The following is a 22,959-nucleotide window of genomic DNA, read 5'->3' on the forward strand; positions in this document are numbered from 1 at the left end:
TGTCAGTACTTTTGTAAACACACTTGTAGTCCTATTGACTATATTTAAAGTTCAGCTAATTGCATTTAATATACATTTAAACATTACATTCAGTTCCCACTAAAGTATATTCTTTTATGAAGAATTTTATTTCAGTAATAACTCTTTTAAAAAGTATGCTAAAGTGTACTTATTTTTTCTTTAAGCTGCTAAAAGACTTCACAGTCAAAATCTAATAAGGGGTAATAATGGAACAAAAAAAAGTTATTTTTCACTATTATTTACTACAGGATCTGCATTAAAGGTCCCATATTATGCCCCTTTTCACAAGATGTAAAATAAAGGTGATGATACACAGGGCAACTTTTTGAGCAATGTTGATGGGCAATGTTGCCGTCAACGGGCAACCAGATGAGACACAGGGCCCACAACCGATCTAAATTATCCAGATAGAAATATATTGCCCATTTTCAATGGGAAAGTGCCCAAGCAACAATCGCTTGGCAAGATTGCCCAGCAACATTGCTCAAAAAGTTGCCCTGTGTATCATCACCTTAAGTCTCTGATGTCCCCAGACTGTGTATGTGAAGTTTTGGCTCAAAATACCCAACAGATCATTTTTTACAGCATGTTTAAATTGTCATTTTTTTGGTGCTCAGAATAACGCGCTGTTTTAGTGTGTGCCCTTTAAATGCAAAAGAGCACGGCACAGGGGGCGGAGCTTCAAGAGCTCGCAATCAGTCTCAGCACAATTTCATCTCACAGAATGATGATAATATCAGAAACTGTCAGTAACGGTGTTCATTTCGACCCGGAGTCGGACAATAATGCCTACAGAGTCAGAGTACTGTAAAGAGATGGAACAGGTAGGCTATAGTTTAGTAGTTTAATTATGGTTATAACGTATTTGTCATATGCTTGTATGTATGTATCCACTACATACTATATTATATTATACTATTGTATTGTATAGCCTACAAGCAGGGCCGGCCCTGGCCAATTTGCTGCCCTAGGCAAGATTTTACCTGGTGCCCCATGCATCACAGCCCATTTCGCCCTGTCATTGTGTTCATGATTATTTATCCTATACACACACACACACACACACACACACACACACACACACACACACACACACACACACACACACACACACACACACACACACACACACACACACACACACACACACACACACACACACACACATTACAGCCTAAACACAAATAGCAAGAGCATTACACCTAGCATTCAAGTCAAGTCCCATTTATTTTTATAGCGCTTTTTACAATATAGATTATTTCAAGGCAGATTTACAGCTTTACAGTTTTGTTGCGTTTATAATTTTGCTCAGTATATATAGCCGCTCTGGATAAAACAGTGATGTCATCGTCCAAATGTCATTCATGCACAAAATATTCATTGAACGCTAGCAAAAGTTTTTGTTTTGCAGTTGATGGCAGCAATCTTCCACTAAACTATGGCACGTTTCATGTTTTCATCACCATGAAGGAAACTGCGAAATGTCTTCTTTAATGTTAATTTCACATAAAACGTTGCTACTTTTAATAAACCTGTAGCCTATATAAATATCATTAATAATTTTGGCAAATAAATTTAAAAAATGCCATATATCCCCCTCAAAACTGCGCAACTGTAGAGTAAAACATGAATTAATAAAAATGATAGTGAATGCGTCTAAAAAACTGACGTGATTGTTACAAATCACACTGTCTGGGGCCTCTGGAGAACTCAGAACAATTGTTAGCTTAAAGTTAAAGGTAAAAATAACTGCCATTAAATTATATATCTAACTACTATGCAATTAGATAAACTGTTCATTCATTACATTACCTCTGTCTTTATCCCCTTTTATCCTCTTCTCTTCCGTTTGGCACTGTATCTTTTGCAGACTATAATGCTAATCTAAAATATGTCATGTAAATTTGGCCATCCGTCACAATCAGGTAACTTTCACCATGTCTAGACCTGGCTCGAGCTGCCAGGCCCATTTCTATGGAGTGCTTGAGTGTGTTAAGTGCCCTCAAACGAAAGAAATGCTGTCTACATTGGATGCAGCGAGGGGCGAAGCTACACAACAAATTACCAACAGTAAACTGATCGCGCGCGCTCTGTTTCTGACGCACTTCAAGCACTCGCTGGGCGGGGGGAGATTGACGCGCCGGACCGGAGTCGGGGGACTTAGTTAAGTTTTTGTGGAGTTGTTTTGCTTTATTTTGTAGCATTTTGAATTAGTGTTTTTAAAATAGTATTAGTAAAAAAAATCAAAAAAAATTCACTCGTTCACTCATTTTGGCGCCCCTATTGAGTGGCGCCCCTAGCATTTGCCTAGTCCGCCTATGCCACGGGCCGGCCCTGCCTACAAGTCTGCTGTTTCGGGTCCGAATGATGATCAAACATATACTGATTAGTTTAATAAAGTTTATTGTACATAACATAAAAGATGAAGCGTCAGTTTTACTTCAGAAACTCACCGTAAGAGCAGAGTAAACAGGAAGATATAAGAAGTGCGCAAGTAGTTACATAAACGAATTTCGGTAGAGTTGAGGGAGCATTTTCTTTAAAAACAAAATAATTCCACCTCGTCTTCAGCGGCTGCCTCAGATTTCGGGAGTAAATAGAGAGAGCTATATGGATTAATACACCCAGCCACACAACACCTACAACGCTGGGAGACATTCTCAACAGTGCAGCAGCTGTGAACTCGATCAGGGCGGGTCTATGTTAGAACGGCAGGGTCTGTCAACACTCGTGGGCGGGGCCTGTACTTAGTGACGTCACTAAAACAGCATTCTGAAAACAGGTCGTTGGGAAACACTGCTGATGATTTATGGGGATTAATAAAAAAGGAGTGAGTGGATTTTTATCACTATTGGGTGGTTGCGTACACACACTGCCAACACACATTTATGTCCAAACAGCATGCAAAAGTGAATTTTGCATAATATGGGACCTTTAAGACAGTATATTTAAATACTTATTTAATTGAGAGCCTAAGTCCCTCCCCTTCCGGTGGACCACCATGGGACCTTATTTCGGGAAAATATTGTATGGTAGTCAATGGCAAGAGACAAGAAATATTTGGATCCCGTCTGAATTGTGCCCTGAATTACACATATGATGTTTGTTAATTTAAAAGATACATTTTAAAGTCAAGAAAGTCGCAGTTTGATGTAAAACTGTTTAGGTATAAGACTGTGAAAATACGTAATTACAAAGACTACAAACCCAAAAGGCGCGCATGTGACGTCTTACCTTTTCTCTCAATGAATGAAGCTAACTTTACTGAAGCAAACGTCTGTCATTTTTTCTATAGTCTAACGTTATAATCGTAACGTTACGCCGTCATGCCTGTGTGTTTTGTACCAGACTGCACACACACGAGCTTGGTGACGTACATAGTGCGAGACGAGAGATGTAGTTCATTGAGTGATTTTCACATAAAACTAAATGTTACACTTCTGTTTTTTGACAAACTGTGACTTTCTTGACTTTCATAATTATCTTTTAAATTGACAAACATCATATGTGTGATTCAGGGCACAGTTCAGATGGAATAAAAAGACAAGTTGTCTCTCGCCATTGACTACCATACAAATGTTTTCCGAAATAAGGTCCCATGAGCGGGAAGCAGAGGGGAGGGACTTAGGCTCTCTATGGCATATTTTTGTGAATGAAGGCCAGTATCACTGATACTAATACAGCTAGTGATGCCTCGATGAAAATGATTTTTTACCCCCATTTTAAACATTAATTATAGCCATTTAACATTACAGTGTATTGAAAGCTATAAAAAAATTACATTTATTAGGCTTCAAAGAATATTTAAATAAATTTAAATTGTAAATTAAATTTAGATTAATCCTTATTAAAGCTACAAAAGTTCTTTAGTGAAGAGCAGTGAGTAATTTTCTCTGTTCCCTTTGTTCTTTGAACTTTAATGACAGGCAGCATTGATGGCTGCTGTCACTTTAAGACCTGTCGCTGCTGCAAATGACACAGATCTCACACGCGACTCTTTTTCTCACAACTCTAGAACTGTTAAACGAGTGATCTTGAAATGAGTCCCTGTAGTCATCCAATTTGGTTTTCATATGCTGATGTTATTTCTATTATAAACTTGACAGGTGATTTTTATAAAATGTATATATATAGCTTGATCACTATCTCAGTTGTTTAAAAGATTACGAATTTTCCAATAAAAGATTATACATTTTTACTTGATGTGTTACATTTAATTACCTGTTAGCAGTTTTTGACTATATATATAATATTACAATTTTATATAATATTACATACCAGGTTAAACATAATTATTTTGTGGTGGGCGGAACTATTATCCTGACTGGCATTTGGCAAGAAGTGAATTTCTCTTTCCCTGAGCTGTGCAGCTCAGACACTTTTAAGAGTCCAGTTTAGAAAGTAAGCTCGGTACATTGTGAGGACTTGTCTGAGTTATTTCTGTTTAGTGCCAATCTTCACAGGAAGACACTGATGAATGCGACACCAACATTTTTTGTTAATAAACAAGAGTGACAAAAAGGGACTGGGAGGTAAAGTGTGACAGGGGTTATGTTTGAAAGTAACATAATTATTATGCCCCCAATTACATCAGGATACCACTGACAGGTTTGTGACACGTGATAAGTATTTGGAGCCAACTTCAAGTCACTCCAGGGTCACTTTCATATAATTAATCTATGTGTAAGTGTATCAATGCACTGGATTTACTTCTACATCAGAACAGATACAGATGAGGATAGTTGTGATGATGGCAGCTGTTGGAGGTACCTCTCTTGTATCTGAAAATAAACTGCTGATGTATGCAGGAATAATGGGATTATTAGAGTACACCGCATTCCAAATTATTATGCAAATGATATTTTACACTGATTTTCCTAAATAGTCGATGCAAATGACAGTCGGTATAATTTCCAAGTGACAAATATTTAGGGTATAAGTTGAATTTCATTGAACAAACCACCCAACGAAAACAGTATTTTTTTCAAAAATAAAAAACTGAAAATGCACTGTTCCATTATATTATGCACAGCAGAGTTTGAAAACATTTTATAGGTTGTAAAGAACTGAAAATGGTCATTTGTTGAATTGGCAGCATAAGGAGATCATATTTACTGAAATCAAAAGCTATTTTAATCGAACACATCTTAACTGGGCAAGTTACATGTTAACATAGGATCCCTTCTTTGATATCACTTTCACAATTCTTGCATCCATTGAACTTGTAAGTTTGTGGACAGTTTCTGCTTGAATTTATTGTCAGGATGTCAGAATAGCCTCCCAGAGCTGCTGTTTTGATGGGAACTGCCTCCCACCCTCATAGATCTTTTGCTTGAAGATGCTCCAAAGGTTCTCAATAGGGTTAAGGTCAAGGGAGGATGGGGGCCACACCATGAGTTTCTCTCCTTTTATGCCCATAGCAGCCAATGACACACAGGTATTCTTTGCAGCATGAGATGGTGCATTGTCATGCTGTTTGCTGCTTTGTAATGGCATTTTAGCAGCTGCTCTCTTAATCGATGAATTTGTCTGGCAGTAACCTTCCTCATCATGCCTTTATCTGCACGAACCTGTCTGTGCTCTGAATCAGCCACAAATCTCTTCACAGTACGATGATCACGCTTAAGTTTTCGTGAAATATCTAAAGTTTTCATACCTTGTCCAAGGCATTGCACTATTTGACGCTTTTCCGCAGCAGAGAGATCATTTTTCTTGCCCATATTGCTTGAAACCTGTTGCCTGCTTAATAATGTGGAACATCCTTCTTTAGTAGTTTTCCTTTAATTGGGCTCACCTGCCAAACTAATTGTCACAGGTGTCTGAGATTGATTTCAGTGATCCAAAGAGCCCGGAGACACAATACCATCCATGAGTTTGATTTAAAAACCAAATATTTAATGTTTATGACAATTAATTCCAATTTGCATAATAATTTGGAACACGGTGTAAAGTTTTGTACATGTACAACATTTTTAGGACAAAGTATAGTAATGTTTGTGGACTATCTTAATATTTAAGGAATAATGTAGTAAATTACATAACATGTAATGCAAATAAAGTGATCCACACCATCAACAGAGGTTTGAAACATCAGCAGCTTCCCGAGAAGTAAGCTAAACAATTTTCTGACAGAATTGTAAGCATAACCATCACTTTTCTCTCCATCACTGTGGTCAGTTACCAAAAGCTGGATGTCAGACGGTGGGTCCTGTGTGTATTAAACTAAGTTCTCTTTCAAGTCTTATTGCGCTTAAACGGTCAAATACACACATGGTAAGGTCAAAAACACAGAGTTCACATAAACACAGTCGGTGTTGTCTGTTATAAAAAGCAAGTAAAGAAATCGCACGTGTATATTAGCTCTGTGTATTTAAGTGAAAGCAGCACAATCTACAGTACCTACTGCTATGCTGGGAATCAAACAACAAAAGAAAAACAGAAATTCACTAATTTCTGCTCTTGATTAAATGACTTTAGTAGCTTTAATAAGAAAACATTTCATACTTGAATGCTGCTGTTAAATGCCCTGGCAAGGAGATAAACATGGAGGACTGTCTACAGCTCACTCAGGACAGGTTCTATGCTAATAGGGCAGAGTCCATCAGCAGACGTGGGCGAGGCCTAAGCATTTGTGATGTCACAAAAGAAACAATCTGCAAACAGCTTGTTCTGAGACACTGCTTATGATCTATGGGGATATCAAATAATACTATAAAATACAATTGAATCATTTAATAGACAACCCTCTACACTGCGAGTAAATCACTCGCATATGCGACTAAATCTTCACTCTGGGCGACTAAATGTCTATCATTAGCCATTGGCTAATAAATTCAAAGATTTTACACGCCAGTGTGTGTAAGAGGCTAAGTATAAGTCTCGCATAGATATATTTTCACTCGTTGAACACACTGACTGACTGATCAGTGCTTGAGAGTTTGCTCTGTGTCTAGCGATCTGTGCGCAAGCGTAACCTGTATTTGACGTACCGTAAACATACCACACAGAATCGACGCCCTACTAAATCACTATTAGTTTAAATAACTTTTGCTGCATATTTAGTAATTTTGCTTCAGATATAGGATTATAGATTCGCTTTAACAAGCGGCTTGTTCATTACCACGGCAACCGTGTCATGCTGAATGCGATTTTTTGGGACACTGGGAGAATGAAGGGACATGTTTTTAAATTGACCAAATGAAGATTGTTGATGCATCTTTCACGCTCTATGGCAGGCAGGGTGGACATATAATTACTTGACATGTTTAATCTTAGTGATTTCTCAAGTTATTCACGCCTGTCGGCTGTGTAAGTACGTTGTATTGTGACGCTATTTTGTATTGAAGTCAATGGGAAGTCTTTTTATTTTCCCCTAAAAGTGGACGCGAACCTGTTCAAGAGACATTCTTTGACGTTGCGCCGGTTGTGCGTATGGTATAAACGAACTACCGGCACATCCGGGAACTTAACTGTCAATTTCGTCCCCACCCCTTTTTAGGGAAAACAAACTAGACTTCAATACAAAATAACGGCACAAACCAACGTCCGTAGACAACCGAATAATAAGTTAACCACTAATTAGTAAACTAATGACGCAGTTACAAGGTGTGTATAATTTAAACCTACTTAGTCAATAACAGTGCCGTTCGGTTTTCATACTGCTGCTCTCCTTCTAGTCACTTCTGAACTTGATGAACTTGACACTTATGAACTTCTCTTGATTAAAGCTCCAGGTTGCCAGATATCACAAAAAGAGCAAAACAAGGCCCTTAAAAACGCAGTACATAACATACATAAACATAACTAGTATTACTAATATCCTACAAAATTAAAAGGAAGTAACTAAGTTATTATGAATATAGAAAAGTTCAATATAAAATATTCAGATATTATAAACTAGGCCTAATTGATGAAGTAAAGCAATAACATGAAATTGAAAAATTATTCACCAACACATTATTTAACGTTGAATTGCACCTATGAGTTGTATTTAATATCAATCAGTTGGGGGCCGTTCATCTAAAGGTTGATGAGTGTGTTTTGTTAACTATATTTAGCTATCAAAATAGTTTACCAAATAAATAATTTATTTGGGTTTATTTATTATACAAAGCCCTTTTTGTCGATTTATCGAGAATAACTACATATATATAAATAACTATATCGTAAAATATATCGTTACCGTGAAATAAAATTAGTTATACTGTGAAACAGAAATCTGGTCATACCGCCCCCCCCTAATATGTATATTGTTATTATTAGTAGAACACTCAGTAGTAGCATTGTTATATTTTAATACTAATTACTATTATCTATTACTATTAGGCTATACATTTTTTACACTGAATGACCAACATTATCTTAAACACAACCACCAGTCCTAAGTTCGGTTAAAATGATAAATATGCATTCATACATGGTTACCAAGTTTTAGTTCTAATTACTAAAGTTCTATCATTAAATAGGCCTAGTGCTTGGTTAACATAATATAATGCTTTTTTACAAATTTAAGCTGATTTGGTGGAATATATATATATCAGTCTGGCGAGTAAGCTAAAAAATGTACTAGCCAATGGCGATTCTATTACTCGACTGTGGAGTGTGCGCGCGTGTTCAACATCTGATTCGGATGAACTATCCATTTGAGCTGATATTCTCAGAACACCACACAGCATCGTCACTGGCTACAGCTGACAGTCTGAGTCGCTACTGTTGCTTAGTTACCAATGATCGCGCGCGCACTCGACAATCGACTACTGTGGACTTTGACCGAAAACAGGAAGTAAATACAGGTATGTGAGCTGGCTGAATTAACATCACTTTTATTCATTTCTTTCACATCTACTGCAGTCAGATTCACCGTGTTCACTCTGAATGAAATCATTCACATGGCTGTGCACTTGTAATGACACATCAAGGATGTTAAGAGGCTAAAAGCAGGTGTAAATTTTAAAAAGAGGATAACACGGTGTAGGCAACACCGATTTTTGTCGTTGTTCTCGGTACTGACAGCACTCCAAATTTACAAAAAAATTAGCTCAATGTTAAAATTGACCGGAGTTCTCCTTTAAGGTTTGAGTGATCTAATCAGGCTGATTGGATTAGCATCTCAAGGCTCGGAGTAACACTGTCATGCTGATGAGATCAGGGCTGGGGAATTTCCGGTAACGGGCTGACTTCTGTCCTTCATTTACATGCTTTGCTTCAGAGTGTCTTCACCTTTATGTAAATCCCTCCCCCTTGAAAGGTATATAAACTACAATGTACTGTATACTGCCTTAGTTAGACTTGGACGACTACAGCATTGCAACAGCAAAGTCCTCAATAAAGAGTAACTTCTGCTTGAAAGATATTCCAACGTCTCCTGGTCTTTGAAGGAAAAAGTTTCCAACACCTACAACACTTTTTTGTATGTGTGTGAAGTAGAAAGTGAACTTGCATTACAGTTTCCCTAATGAATCACGACTCACTGAAGTGAGAATAATTGTGGTACCACTGACAGCACAGTGGGGTCTCTCCAGTACATAACCTATAATTGCTAATTGTATATGTCCTAAATCAAACAGTGTTGCCAGTATCCCAGGGAACATCCACGGCAAGGTACTCTCTTCTTACTGTAGCCATGGTTCAGTACTGGTGAACTGTTTAGAGAAAACTGAGCACAGAATCAAACTATCAGGTTTTTATATGTTCTTGGTGAAAGACATAAGTATAATTGCATTGCAAGGAAGCAGACGTCAACAAGTTAGTTCCAATCTTACTCTACCCTGAGGTTCAAAAAATACTCAAAACACAGGCAAATGCTAGAGGGAAAAAACTTTTTTTTTTTATTAGTCTTAGTTGAGATATTAAAAGTATAAAAAACCCTCTGACCTAGCTGTTCTCAAAAAAGGATATATTCACATTTAATGCATTCTGTCAAAGGTTATGTTTCATTAGGGCTGGGTAAAAATATCGATTCATCAATGCATTGCAATTATTTGTTTCTCAATTCAATATCGATCCATCAAATCCAATGAATCGGTTCAGCCTACCGGCCAGTGGCGGCGCTGTGGGCAACACTCTAGTGAGAGCGTTCAGCATTGTACAAGCTTTACCAAAACAGCAAGACGACGGACAGTAGCTGCACTCCGTTCAAGCCTGCACCACCAACCAGGGACGTCGTTAGGCCTATTTTAGGGGGGCTGAAGCTACCCCAAAATGTTCCTAAGCCCCCCTAAATGATAATAAGAACAACAATAAGTCTCCAGGAGTCTACCGCATATTGATAGCGGCTCCCTGATGCCGCCAATTAGTTCCAATCTCCCGAAATCTAGAGCTCGCGAGCTCTAAACCGCGTAGCGCGCGCACGACAGAGAGGAAGAGAGCGAGAGTCCTTGTGTGTGTGTGTGCGAATGTGCCCGCGCGTGCCTCACGAAGAGCATTTTTTTTATGAGTATGGACATTTTGTGTTTCTGTTTACATTTATTTTATAACTTGAATGTATAGGAAGAAAGAAATATACTTTCTATTACAGTTAACTTACATGCAATTTAGAGGTGTTAATAAAGCACATGTTTGTTTTCAACACATGTACAATATTGTACAGTTTGTTCTGCTAAATAAACCATGACAGGAAACATGCTGGTGTCAATTTGTTCTTAAACATTGGTAATACTGCACACATTATTTAAAAATATACTCAGGTACTTAATTACTTGTGTATTTACTAATTATTGAATCGATATCGAAGCTAATAAATCAATATCGAATCGAAGCCTCAAGAATCGAAATCTAATCGAATTGTGAAATTCCTAACAATACCCAGCCCTATGTTTCATGTCTGTCTACTAAATTATTCAAGTAAAAAAAAATGCACGGCTAAACTCTAACCTAAAATGGTCTTATCAAAAGTCAAAGCAGGTGTAATGGAGTGATCTCACCTAAACAATCAGGTTCATTTCATATTAAAATCAACATTTTAACAGGTTAACAATGCGCTCGAAATGTGATCTAATGACTAGTTATCAAAAGAGTCAGTATTGTGGTTCAATAAGCACTGGGTTAGGCTGTTATTCAGCTGATGAGAGATTCAGTCTGATGAGAAGGATTTTACCACAGGACTCTGATTTTCATCCACTTGCCAATGTCAATCTGGTGATTCAGACACATGTTGTGTGACTCACTCATGATGCATCTATAAACTCATAACGTTTAAGATACTAATTTAAGTTAATTTATCAGTGATTTAGTCCATACGTGTTTACATGCACAGGTTAGGTGGCCTACGGTGGCCACAACCTCACTGAACACTGAATTCACTGCAAAGTGACAAATGTTTAAAATGTCCTTTTGTTTGGTTAAACAAATTAGGAGCTATTACTGTAGACTGCAGTTAAAACACTTTTATTGTGCCTGACTTATTTGACGATTTGATTTGTTTTTTCCCTTTCCACCTAATACCATTTCCCCATTAGCTGACTGTATTATTATAGCTCATAATTAGGTTATTTATGTGTTACCCAATGATAACCTCTCCATCTATCTGTGATACCCACAAGAAAGACCATTACATAATCTCACTCTCACTCACCAGTCTACAGCATTAAGATCAAACAGAGAAAGAAAGCTAAAATTGAAAAAGAAAACAAACTTTAGTTTCATAACAAAGCAAAGAAAATTGGAGCAAATGAAACATCCTACTTCATATAGTATTACCCTTACTTATGTCTTATATTTTCATCTGGTTGTAAAGACTATTTATGGACTGTGGCTTTACTGAAATCTATTTTATCTCGGTAAAATATCGGTCCGCATTGCTCTGTCTTCACTTTATTTCTCTATTACCTAGCATAATGTCATATTACACCGAGTTTCACAGATCCAAGCCTGTGAGATGTTCAAATTATGTCAAGTATTGATCTCTATGCAGTAAAGGACCTGTAAAGGTTACTGTAAAGCGTCTGATCTGGAAAGCAGCAGGGACACAATGGAATAATAACAACAGACAAAAATAGTTGAAGGGGAAAAAGAGTGAGTTATACAGCACCTCACAAACATGTTACACAGGTAAATAGGTCTCATTCATGACTTAATTTCAAAAACAATTATAGGTATAGATTTATGGAGACAATCGGAGGCCTCGGTTTTATGATATTGGATGAATATAGGCCTAGTATATTTTGTTCTTGCGAATAAATGTTTGATGTTATGGGGACAAAATGTAATTCCCCTTGAGGAAAACAGATTATAAGTCATACTAAATGATGATTTTGCAGAATGTTTTTTGCAAGGGTTAGGTTTAGGGGTAAGATTAGGGTTAGGGGATAGAATATAAAATCATGTCTATGATGAGTCCTTATATAACATGTTTCTGATGATGTGTGCTACCTGCTCAGGAAGTGCCACCTGTGCAAAACGTTGGGGGTTTTTTTCAAGCTAAAACATGGGTGGTATGGTTCATGGCTCAAAATAAGCTGTCAGATGTAGTACGACCACACAAAATGTGTAAAAAAATTATAGGTAGAACATCTTCACAGAGTCATGATACCAGCATTGTGTTCATTAAGTGCGATGATGTTAGGCTTTACTAAGCTCCAATCCTACCACTATGAAAATATAGTGTTGTTAAAGGTAGCATATTGTCATAACAGGGATTCAGAAGTGTTTTTGATTCTAAAAGAACAGTCAACTAAAGCAGTCACTAAATTAACTGACTCATTTACTGAACCGCAAATGATTACTTTTGTCATGTTTGTCCCACTCGAAACAAACAAGAGATTTAAAGCTCGTGACTTGTGAGATTTAAATCAATTACTGACTGGTTGTTCATTGGACAAGATAGGCCTACAAATTATTTTATTATAGTGCGTAATATTTCGTTTATTAGGTATTTTATATAATAGCCTACATGGTTAGAAAAGAACCAATTGTTTGTCTGTGTAACGTTAAACACATTTTAAAACAAATAAAAGCTACTATTTAGCCTATTTGTTGTATATCTGATCTGCTTACATTTGAAATTATGATCTCATCATTAAGTTAACGTTACTGTTGAAGGCTGTAACTTAAAAGCACTAGGGATAACGTTTTCTCTGATATTTCTTCCTCAAAAGTGCTAAAACAATCGAGAACAGTTAAATTCCAGTTAAATGTCCAACCTCATTTTAGCAAAACATAACGTACTTCCACCCCATACAAAGCGAGCCATAAGTCAAGGTATCTGCTACCTGATAACAAGGCCCCGGTCGACAGTGAAGTTAAGCACTAAGGTTGTTCAAAGCATTGCATAAAAGACGGTGCAGATCAAAATCCCATTACCTGTGGAAGCAGTCTCCATGACAACAGGGAGCGGTTGCCAGTCGCTTTCGGGATGTCTGGAAAACTGTTTCTCTTCACTTGACTCGTCCTCCCAGTCTCTCATCTGCCTCCCCTCTCCCAAGTCATCACGCCGGGTGGTAGTAGTACTCCCAAAGCGATCGATCTCCTCAAAATCATCCCCGTACCAGCTTCCCTCTGAACCTGCCTCCGGCTTAACAGACATTATTGAGCGCTCGTCTACGGTATGTGCGATGCTGTCCAGAAAGACGCGGTCACAGACGAAGGAGAAGCAAAGAAAGAAAAAAACAGTGTTCAACTCCTCGGATCAGACGTTGGGTAACTATCAGAAGTGGTTTGGGCAGGCCGAGGACTCCGACAGGGGTTCACACTGCTGAAAATGGCTTGTTTAGTTCAGTGTTTCGGCGCTGACGTCACCGTGTCTCGAGCTCATAGTGTGGCACGGAGCTGAAAATGGTCATAAAATAAGCCTTTCGACAACTGGTAATACATTAAGACGAGGAATGGTTTACGCGAATAACTCGCTCTATAGATTAAATTTCAAATTAATTTCCTTAAAAATATTGAGAACAACGCAACAACGACTGTAACGTGGATCTGAGCGTTGCCGTTGTTTTAAAAGTTACATTCGACTGTTAGTGTTGCTATTGCGTAGTCATAGACAGGTCTTGTTCATTTTTTAAGGAAATAGTGTCATCTAGTGGTTTCAGAGATATTCTGCAGTAGACTTTTTTTTTGGTAGTTCAGTAGAACACCCTGAGAATGACCCTACGCTACCCTACCTACAGCTACATGCATTTAAATTGACCTAAAATGCACAATGTACTATATTACGTATAGGATTGCAATGCTTGCAGCATTGTAATGTTGGAGGGAAAATTGAACAGTTAGCTGAACTTTAGTGTCTTAACTTTAGCTGCCGCTTTGGCTGACATTAATATTGTTTTTTCCACAATTATTACTTTGAGATCAAGCAATAATTACCGCTAACACACAGTGGATCTTGCGTTGAAGACCCATGAAATCCATTATGTGTTCATATGTTTACATGTGTTTTTTTTATACAGTCTGGGATAAAATATCACTGTGGGAGTCTTACTGTCTTTCATAACAAAGAGACACACACTCCATAGACACTTACAAGTAAATAAAAGTTTATTTTACATTTGCTTACTTTTATTTTGTTTTGTATACTTCCTCTGTCATAGTTGTTCACAAACAGTGGACTCTTGCACCATATTTAAATGCAATAATAATAATAATAATAATAATAATGAACTTTATTATAGACTCACCGGTCCAAATAAAAAACAAGACAGTACACACAATACAATACAATATTATAAAAAACAAATACAATATTGGTCAATGCGACAATTATATAATTCTTTGAGTTATTCAGCCGACATTTAAATTTGTACATAACATTTCTCAATGTGGCTTGCAGAGTATTAACATCTGCAGCCACAAACATCTCACTGGCACTACACCAGCGTGGTCTTCTCAGCAGAATTCTCAGTGCATCATTGTAAGCTACCTGAAGTTTATGCAAGCTAGCTTTGAAACTAGACCACATGTGGGCATTGTGGAGAGGAGTGCAGTAAGCTCTGAACAAAGCAACTTTCACTCTATCTGTGCACCCACCAAACTTGCGAGCCAAACTATTCGCCTGAGCATATATAGAGCGGCATTGCCTATAAACCTCAAGGTCATCCTTAACTGGTCTGTAATGAGATGCCCAAGATACGTAAATTTGCTCAAAACTATCAAGGTATTACCTGCCAATTTAAAAGGAGGAAACATTGGACATTTATCCTCTTTTGTTCTGCAAATCATCACCGCACTCTTGTCTGTATCAAATTTCATGTCATGAACAGTTCCATAGTCAGAGCAAACATTAAGAAGCTGTTGAAGACCAGCACTGCTAGGACTTAAGACCACAAGGTCCTCAGCATACATAATATGATTCACTAAAGTGTTACCTATCATACACCCAGTGTTACACAAATTCAAACAGACAGAGAGCTCGTCAACCTGCATGTTAAAAAGAATAGGGGGGGAGGGTGCCACCTTGTCTGACCCCATTCCTGACCCCAAAAGGGGCAGAAACACAGTGGCCCCATTTTATAAACATAGACTGGTTGGCATACCAGTAGGACAAAATTCTCACAATACATTTAGATACACCTCTCTTACTCATTTTGTCAAATAACTTGTAGTGATTGACACGGTCAAAAGCTTTTGAAGCATCAATAAAACTCATTAAAACTGAGGAGTTCTTATCTCTATACGTACTAACAATTTCTTTTAAGGAATATATGGCCATATCTGTGCCATGTTTTGGTTGAAAACCAAAGTGGTTGTCAGTAGAGGGGATAATGTCCACAACTCTGCTCAACACGATGCTTTCAAAAACTTTAGACAATACACTGGCAAGGGCTATTGGTCTGTAGTTATCAGAGCAACCAACCTTACCGGTCTTATCCTTGATCACCGGCACAAGCAAGACAGATATCATTGTATCCGGTAGGAAGCCATGAATTAAAAAAGAATTAAAACAGATACCAAGAAGGGGGGCTAACCTCATGCTGGCATATGTAATGTGCTCAGCACTGATGTGATCCAACCCACTTGCTTTATTATCTGCTAACTTATTTATTGTGCATGATACCTCATGTGAAAAAATTGCCTTAAAATCAACACACTCAATATTGTCAGACATATAAATATCACTTTTAACACAATTAAACAAGGTCCTGTAGTGCTGTCTCCACATCTCAGCAATATTCTCAACACCCTGAGATACCATCTACAGTGCACGGGGGTGGTATACTACATTTGTTAAGACCCTTTACCTCCTTCCAAAATTCAGTAGTGTGGTTATCCATTACCTTCTCGGCCATAGATTCTGCCCTCATAGCTTGCTAATTTTTATCAATAAATCTAACAGCATATTTATTCGCTGCATTAGCATTTTTCTTTTGTTCAAACAGCGGCCCTTGCCTTGGTCTACCAGCCAACACCTATGATTTAAACGCTAACTTAGCTTCCTCATGATATCCGGCCACACACTTATTCCAGCCAGGCCTAATTTTACCCCTTTTGTTTTTCCGTTTAAAATAGGGTCTACTACTTTCATACAGGGCTCTCACAACATGATCATATAGAGAGAAAATTTCCTCCCTGTGCTTCCAGACATTACAGGTAGGATCACTACACCCAATTGCATCACTGGGAAGACTGATTTTACTCAGCACTCTATTTGTATCAGCATAATAGCCAGCAATATCCTCCCTTGAAAGGGCAGTACAAAATGTCCATACCCACTATAGATGAGGGTGCATCATCTGTGCTAATACAGTGATCCAACCACGAGGCTGTATGCCAAGCCTCACTTATATAGGTATAAGTATTTGAGGGTAGAAACTCTTGACTTGATAGATTTAAACTATTATCCTGACAAAACTGGATCATATGCAGTGTTGGGGGTAACTTATTACAAGTAACTTGAGTTACGTAATCAGATTACCTTTTCAATTAACTAGTAAAGTAACGCATTACTTTTTCAATTTACAACAAAATATCTGAGTTACTTTTTCAAATAAGTAACGCCAGGGGTGGTAAAAGTACTCAAAAATTATACTCGAGTAAAAGTATATATACGTAAATAAAAAATGACTCCAGTAAAAGTAGAAAGTCCTCCATTCAAACATCACTTGAGTAAAAGTACAAAAGTATCCGATTTAAAACGTACTTAAGTACCGAAAGTAAAAAGTAAATATTCAAACTGTAAATATTAATAATTAAACAGATCAATTGTTTTGGGAGTGATATGCAATGTTTTAATTGAAATAATTATTAGATACTGCAATTAAGAATTTGTTAGATTTGCAATCAGTCAAGAGACAATGAAGCACCTTGCATCAATTCTAAACAATTTCATTAAGTTTGGTGACAGCATATTATGGTGCAATGACTAGTAGGCCATTCTTTGATACAAATTTTACAATTTCAATTCAATTATTGTGGTTTGATTCCGATCTTGATTCAATATAGATTCATTTTGATAAATATTTGGTACAGTAGATACATGTTAATTTTTAAATTAAGAAAATCTCACCTAATTCTGTAAACATAGGCTACAGAGAGCCCTGTCAGCTGGTATTATTAAATGTTAAAAATACATGTGATTTTTATTATAATAACAACTTTATAATATTTGAATGATATAAGTAAAAAATATAATAAATATATAGGCTAGTGCACATATTTAGCAAAATACTCATTTATACTAATATTAAATATATTATAAAATACTAATTTTTCTAGCAAACTAACGTGCTATGGTCATTAAAAAAAAAATTTTTTTTTTGAGGTAGCCTAAATGTAACGTTATGTGACATTGTTCTCCAGCTGTTTTATTCACCTCTTTCTGCGGTTGAAAAACACTGATTTATTGATATTATGTATAAGGTATATACATTTCGGTAAGTTGTACTGTATCTTTCAACATAGGCTACCTATTATTGTTCATTTGGGTTTATTTACAATTAACTAGAGTAGTAAAGACATTAACGGCACCCCATAATAGAAGGCGCTAGCTATCTGTCACGTCACATTTAAAAGCTCCAAAACGGTATTTATTGTTTCAATTTCAATTTCGTAATAAAATTGACAGAATATGAGAGCTGAGAATTTATTTCATATCAAAAGTAACCTACTCTGTCTTGTCTGTCGGTGTCAATGTCCTCTTTGCTTCGCGATTTTTCTCTGCGTGAGAAAATGGATGTGTGTTGTGAGAGCGTGTGGAAAGTGTCGATTGCGTGAGTCTAAATGAGTGAGAGTTGGCAGCTCTGCTATAGACATGTTCCATAACATTAGCTGCATCAAACAGAAGATGTGCAAGATACAGTGTTAGCGGGAATCTCTGGGTCATTGCTGGCCAGAGCTGCATCTTTACCTGTTTCTGCGGTCATCTTCCACAATGGCGAACTGACTGCTATATATGTGAGCGTATGCTGGCAGAGCTCGTGCGTTCTTTTTTTCAAAATAAAACCAAGTTTTTCATTGGTTTGGAAAGCCAGTGTAATAAATACTTGGAGCGGGCATGGGAAATGTAACGGAGTAAAAAGTAAACTTTGTTTTTAATATTGTAGTGGAGTAAGAGTAAAAGTTGATGCAAATAAAACATACTCATACCTTTTTCGGGGATCTGTAGCCTACTTGAGTATGTTTTATTTGCATCAACTTTTACTCTTACTCCACTACAATATTAAAAACAAAGTTACCACGGACAGGTGGGATAGCGTGTAGCTCTTCGACAACCTCGATGGCAACAGTGGCTTGGTTCCCATAGCGATTCTCCAGGACTCTGAAGATCTCGTCTGCTGAGGTATAAGTAGACAGGCGTAGATCTTTGGCCACCTTTTCATCGAGGCTATCAAGTAGTTGGAATTTCTTCACCTCCATGGACCCGGTTGTAGGGCTGGGCGATATGGCCTAAAAAAATTCCCAGATTTTTTCACAAAAAATCCGATTTACGATTTAAATCGATTTTTTTCTCTCCCTACTTAAAATCAATCTGCAGATGACAAAGAAATTGTTCAAAACAAGTTTTATCTTTATTTTGTTTTAATATTCCCTTGTGGGATTTGATCTCCATTAAAGTGCAATCAGAAACAACAAGCCAAAAAGACAAGAGGACAGGCCCTGTCTTTGAAAACAATGAAAATGTAACATAAAATAAAATGGGTGGATTGGGATTGGGGGGATGTGTAAAAAAAACAAAAAACTTGCATCACAATAAGTGTATTGTGATTGTGAAATTATTTGGTAGCTAAACATAATTTTATTAAGTTTACTGGTATGCTACTGTTTTTATTATTGCTTAACACAAATTTCACAATTTAAATTCAATTCTTGTGATTTGATTCTGATCTTGATTCAATATAAATTCCTTTGGATAAATAGGTACAGTAGATACGTTAATATGTTAATTGTTCTCCCAAAAAAAAATAAAAAAAATAACCTAATGCTGTAAACATACAGAGAGCCCTGTCAGCTGGTATTATTAAAGGTTAAAACCAACTCAAATTAAATATAATGCGTTTTTTATTTTATAATGCGTCTAACTAGCATGCGTGCTATGGATCATTAAAAGGCATCCTGAGGTAAATGTAACGTTACGTGACATATTGTGACGAAGAGTCTGAGGCGTTCGAATCCATGTGCAATAACTTTAATGATGAACACAAACAGGCAGAAAACAGAGAAAGCACAGGGTAGAATATATACTGGGGCAGTCCAAACTCAGAGTTGTTACCAGGCAAGGGTCGAAGGTAGGCGGCAAACGTTCACAGAGTAATGGGGAAAACCGGCGAGAATCAAGGAACCAGGAATACGTAGAAATATAGAAGATTGCTCAGAGTTGCACGCCGTGGCAGTAACAAGACCTCACAGAGAACAAAGGGGAGCAAGGTCCAGATAAAGGGGAGCTGAGTGGGAACAGGTGGCTGAGATGATGGAGAAGAGACAGGGATGGAAGGAGGCGATTAGTGAAGGGAGTGATAGGAAGTGAAGTCCTAGAACTCAGGAGAGAGTGATCTGGTGAGGCCAGGAGGAGGCGTCGTGGAGCGCATCGTGACACATATGTTGTTCTCCAGCTGGTTTATGGACATCTTTCCGCGGTTGAAAAACACTGATCGATCGATTTTATTACATCTCGGTAAGTTTGTAGTAAAGAGTAACATATGTTTGGTTCACGTGCCGCTTGAACTGAGATCTGCCAGCGTTCTTTCACGTTACATTTACAAGCGCCAAAACGGTGTTTATTGTTTGAATTTTGTAATTAAATTGACAGAATCTGAGAGCTGAGAATCTATTTCATATCGATAGTAACCTGCTCAGGCTTGTCTGTCGGTGTCCGTGTCCTCTTTGCTTCGCAATTTTTCTCTGCGTGCGAAAATGGATGTGTGGCGTGAGAGCGTGTGAAAAGTGACAGAATTGCGTCTCTCACAGTGACCTCGTTTGAGTTGGCAGCCCTGTAGATTCAGCTTGTAGCCTAAATGTTTTCGACGGGTGTGCTTCTGCTGCCGCGGTCTTGCTCATTTGCCATGTTGTTTGTGTATCTCTATCATGGCAAGCGCTGAGCCCGGTCGGAACTACGGGAGCCCAGATGGAAGCATCGGCGGTTGTTTAAGAGATTACCGATTTTCATTCAAAAAAATCGGCGTAAACTACACATTCGAGTTAATCGATAAAATCGATTTATCGCCCAGCCCTACCCGGTTGGTTCACCTTGCTTCTGCAGAGCCTCCCATTCTTTCCTCCATCTGTAGTACTCACGCTGTCTGCCAGTAAACGTTGGTAAAGCTGTGGCTTTGAGCTTTATGGCAGCGACAGGGGCTGCGCTGTGGGCTGTGACAGGTACTCTGTTGGTGTCATCTTTAATTCTTGCTGCTCTAAACAGGGTGGCCTTCCCCGACACCAGCTTGGTAAGGAGGATTTCGAGGTTTGTTAGGCAATGATTGAAGTCTTGCTTCTCGGCTAGTTGGGCCCAACGGCTCCAGGTCTGGTGCGCTTCTTTGGCTTTATGCACCAGCCTCTCTAAATGGTTGAGCATAAAGTCATATGCTTCCAGGGGTGTGTCAGGCTGAGTGAAAGAGACACTCGCACTCTGCCTTTGCAGCTTCTAGAGCGAGGGTCAGTTCCCTCTCACCAAATGAGGCCCATAGTGTCTCTTGGATTAGGTGCATTACTTCTTTTAACTTCTGCTCACATTCTTTCTCCGTCTTCTCGAGGTCGGCTCTTTGCTTGTCGCTTAACTCAGGTGCGCCCTCTGCATCAGTCTCCTCGCATTGCGCAATGTAAGCAGCCTCAATCTCCTCATTTGCATCCATCACTTTGGAGCCCTCTGCTGTGAGTCTTTTGAAGTTACCTTGCAGCTCCTCTACAGACATCTCCATGTGGGTTCTCATTATATGGTTGGTAAGTCGGGAAAAAAGTCTCTTTACTGTTGTTCGCTACATTTTCAGCTCTTCGAGTGATGTTACTTTGTTGGATGGACAGGTGGACGGCAGGTTGTTGGTTTCCTCCAGGCCCCCAGGTGGAGTCTTCCACTCCTTGTGGTGGGCTTTTGTGGAGTCTTCACTGGACGAGGCGGTTTTTCACGGTCAAGTGTTGTCTAACTGTGAGGTGTCCACACTTGAAAAGGACCAGACTTCGGACTTCACGCAAACAAGATTTATTCTTCTCAGTTGAACAGGTACAGAATCAGATGTAATAGCAGTAGTAACAGTAGGTGAAAAACCTTTGAGTAGACGCACGACTGACCAGAAGTGAACGTCGGACTCTACACAGCCGGGTTCGGAGGGTACTGAGAGCCAGCTTTCCAGCGGCGGGAGCGCGGTCAGCCCTACCTATGATCACGAGCCCATGCAGCTGGGGCGAGCTCGGCTTTCCCGGGAGGAGAAGGAAAGGCAGAGATCCCAAGGCCTCTGCCTTTACTGCAGGGCCGCGGGACACTTTGCCTATAGTTGTCCGGTAAAAGGCCAAGCCCGGAAGTAAGTATGAGGCTACTGTCCTTCCCACCATCTCCCTCATCACCGGACCAGTCGCACTTACCACTTCAGGCAACCACACCGAGACACTTTCCTTCTACATACTGGACTCTCCACTCGCACCTGTTGTCTTAGGACACCTCTGGCTCATCAAACATAACCCAAGAATTGACTGGCAGCAAAGATCTGTGTTGGAGTGGAGTAGCAAATGTGTCCTGTTTCGTGTCTGCTTGTTCGTCTGTTGCTGTCTCTATGTTTCAGGAGGAGGCAGTGGATTTATCAAACGTGCCCGCAGAGTATCTAGACCTGAAGGAGGTGTTCAGTAAGTCTCGCGCTGCTTCTCTCCCTCCGCATCGTCCCTATGACTGTGCCATAGATTTATGGTCAGATAAGTCTCCGCCAAAAGGCAAGTTATTTTCGCTCTCTGGCTATGGAGAAATAAATTTCTGATTCTCTAGCATCGAAGTTTATCCGCCCTTCCTCTTCTCCAGTGGGGGCGGGGTTCTTTTTTGTTGGGAAGAAGGATGGATCACTGCGACCTTGTATTGATTACCGAGGGTTGAACAGCATCACGGTAAAGAATACCTATCCTTTGCCGTTTATGTCTTCAGCCTTCGTGAGGTTGCAGGGAGCATCTATCTTCACTAAATTGGACTTAAGAAACACTTATCATTTGGTTCGCATCAGGGAGGGGGATGAATGGAAGACTGCTTTTAACACCCATAGGGGGCACTTTGAATACTTGGTCATGCCTTTCGGGTTGTCCAACTCCCCAGCAGTCTTCCAGGCACTCGTCAACGACGTGCTGAGAGATATGGTTGACCAGTTCATATATGTTTACCTGGATGACATATTGATATTTTCATCTTCTCTCCAGGAACACGTTCAGCACGTCCGACGAGTGCTTCAGAGGTTGCTAGAGAATGGGCTTTTTGTCAAGGCCGAGAAACGCATTTTTCATGCACAGTCTGTTCCGTTTTTAGGATTCATTGTGTCGACTGAGGGAATTCGCATGGATCCTGAGAGGGTTAAGGCTGTGGTGGATTGGCCAAGTCCAGAATCT

At 38.8% G+C, this 22,959-nt stretch overlaps 1 protein-coding gene across 3 annotated transcripts in view; it reads right to left on the bottom strand.

The window, feature by feature from the left end:
- The window catches only part of rtn1b (reticulon 1b), a 45,242-nt gene extending 27,087 nt beyond the window's left edge, over positions 1-18,155 (bottom strand). The window contains exons 1-2 of one of the 3 annotated variants that reach the window (XM_077220419.1): positions 18,060-18,155; positions 13,321-13,785 (exon numbers count right to left, since the gene is read on the bottom strand). In XM_077220419.1, the coding sequence (XP_077076534.1) occupies positions 13,321-13,543 (223 nt within the window). In that variant the 5' untranslated portion in view covers positions 13,544-13,785; positions 18,060-18,155. Of the gene's footprint in view, positions 1-13,320; positions 14,013-18,059 lie in introns of those variants that run through there. The other 2 variants (XM_077220418.1, XM_077220420.1) reach the window with 2 other exon arrangements.
- Positions 18,156-22,959: the final 4,804 nt, after the last annotated feature.

The sequence above is a fragment of the Siphateles boraxobius genome, unplaced genomic scaffold (genome assembly GCF_051911475.1).
Source record: "Siphateles boraxobius isolate OS27281-9 unplaced genomic scaffold, OSU_SipBor_1 8, whole genome shotgun sequence".
Lineage (NCBI taxonomy): Eukaryota > Metazoa > Chordata > Actinopteri > Cypriniformes > Leuciscidae > Siphateles > Siphateles boraxobius.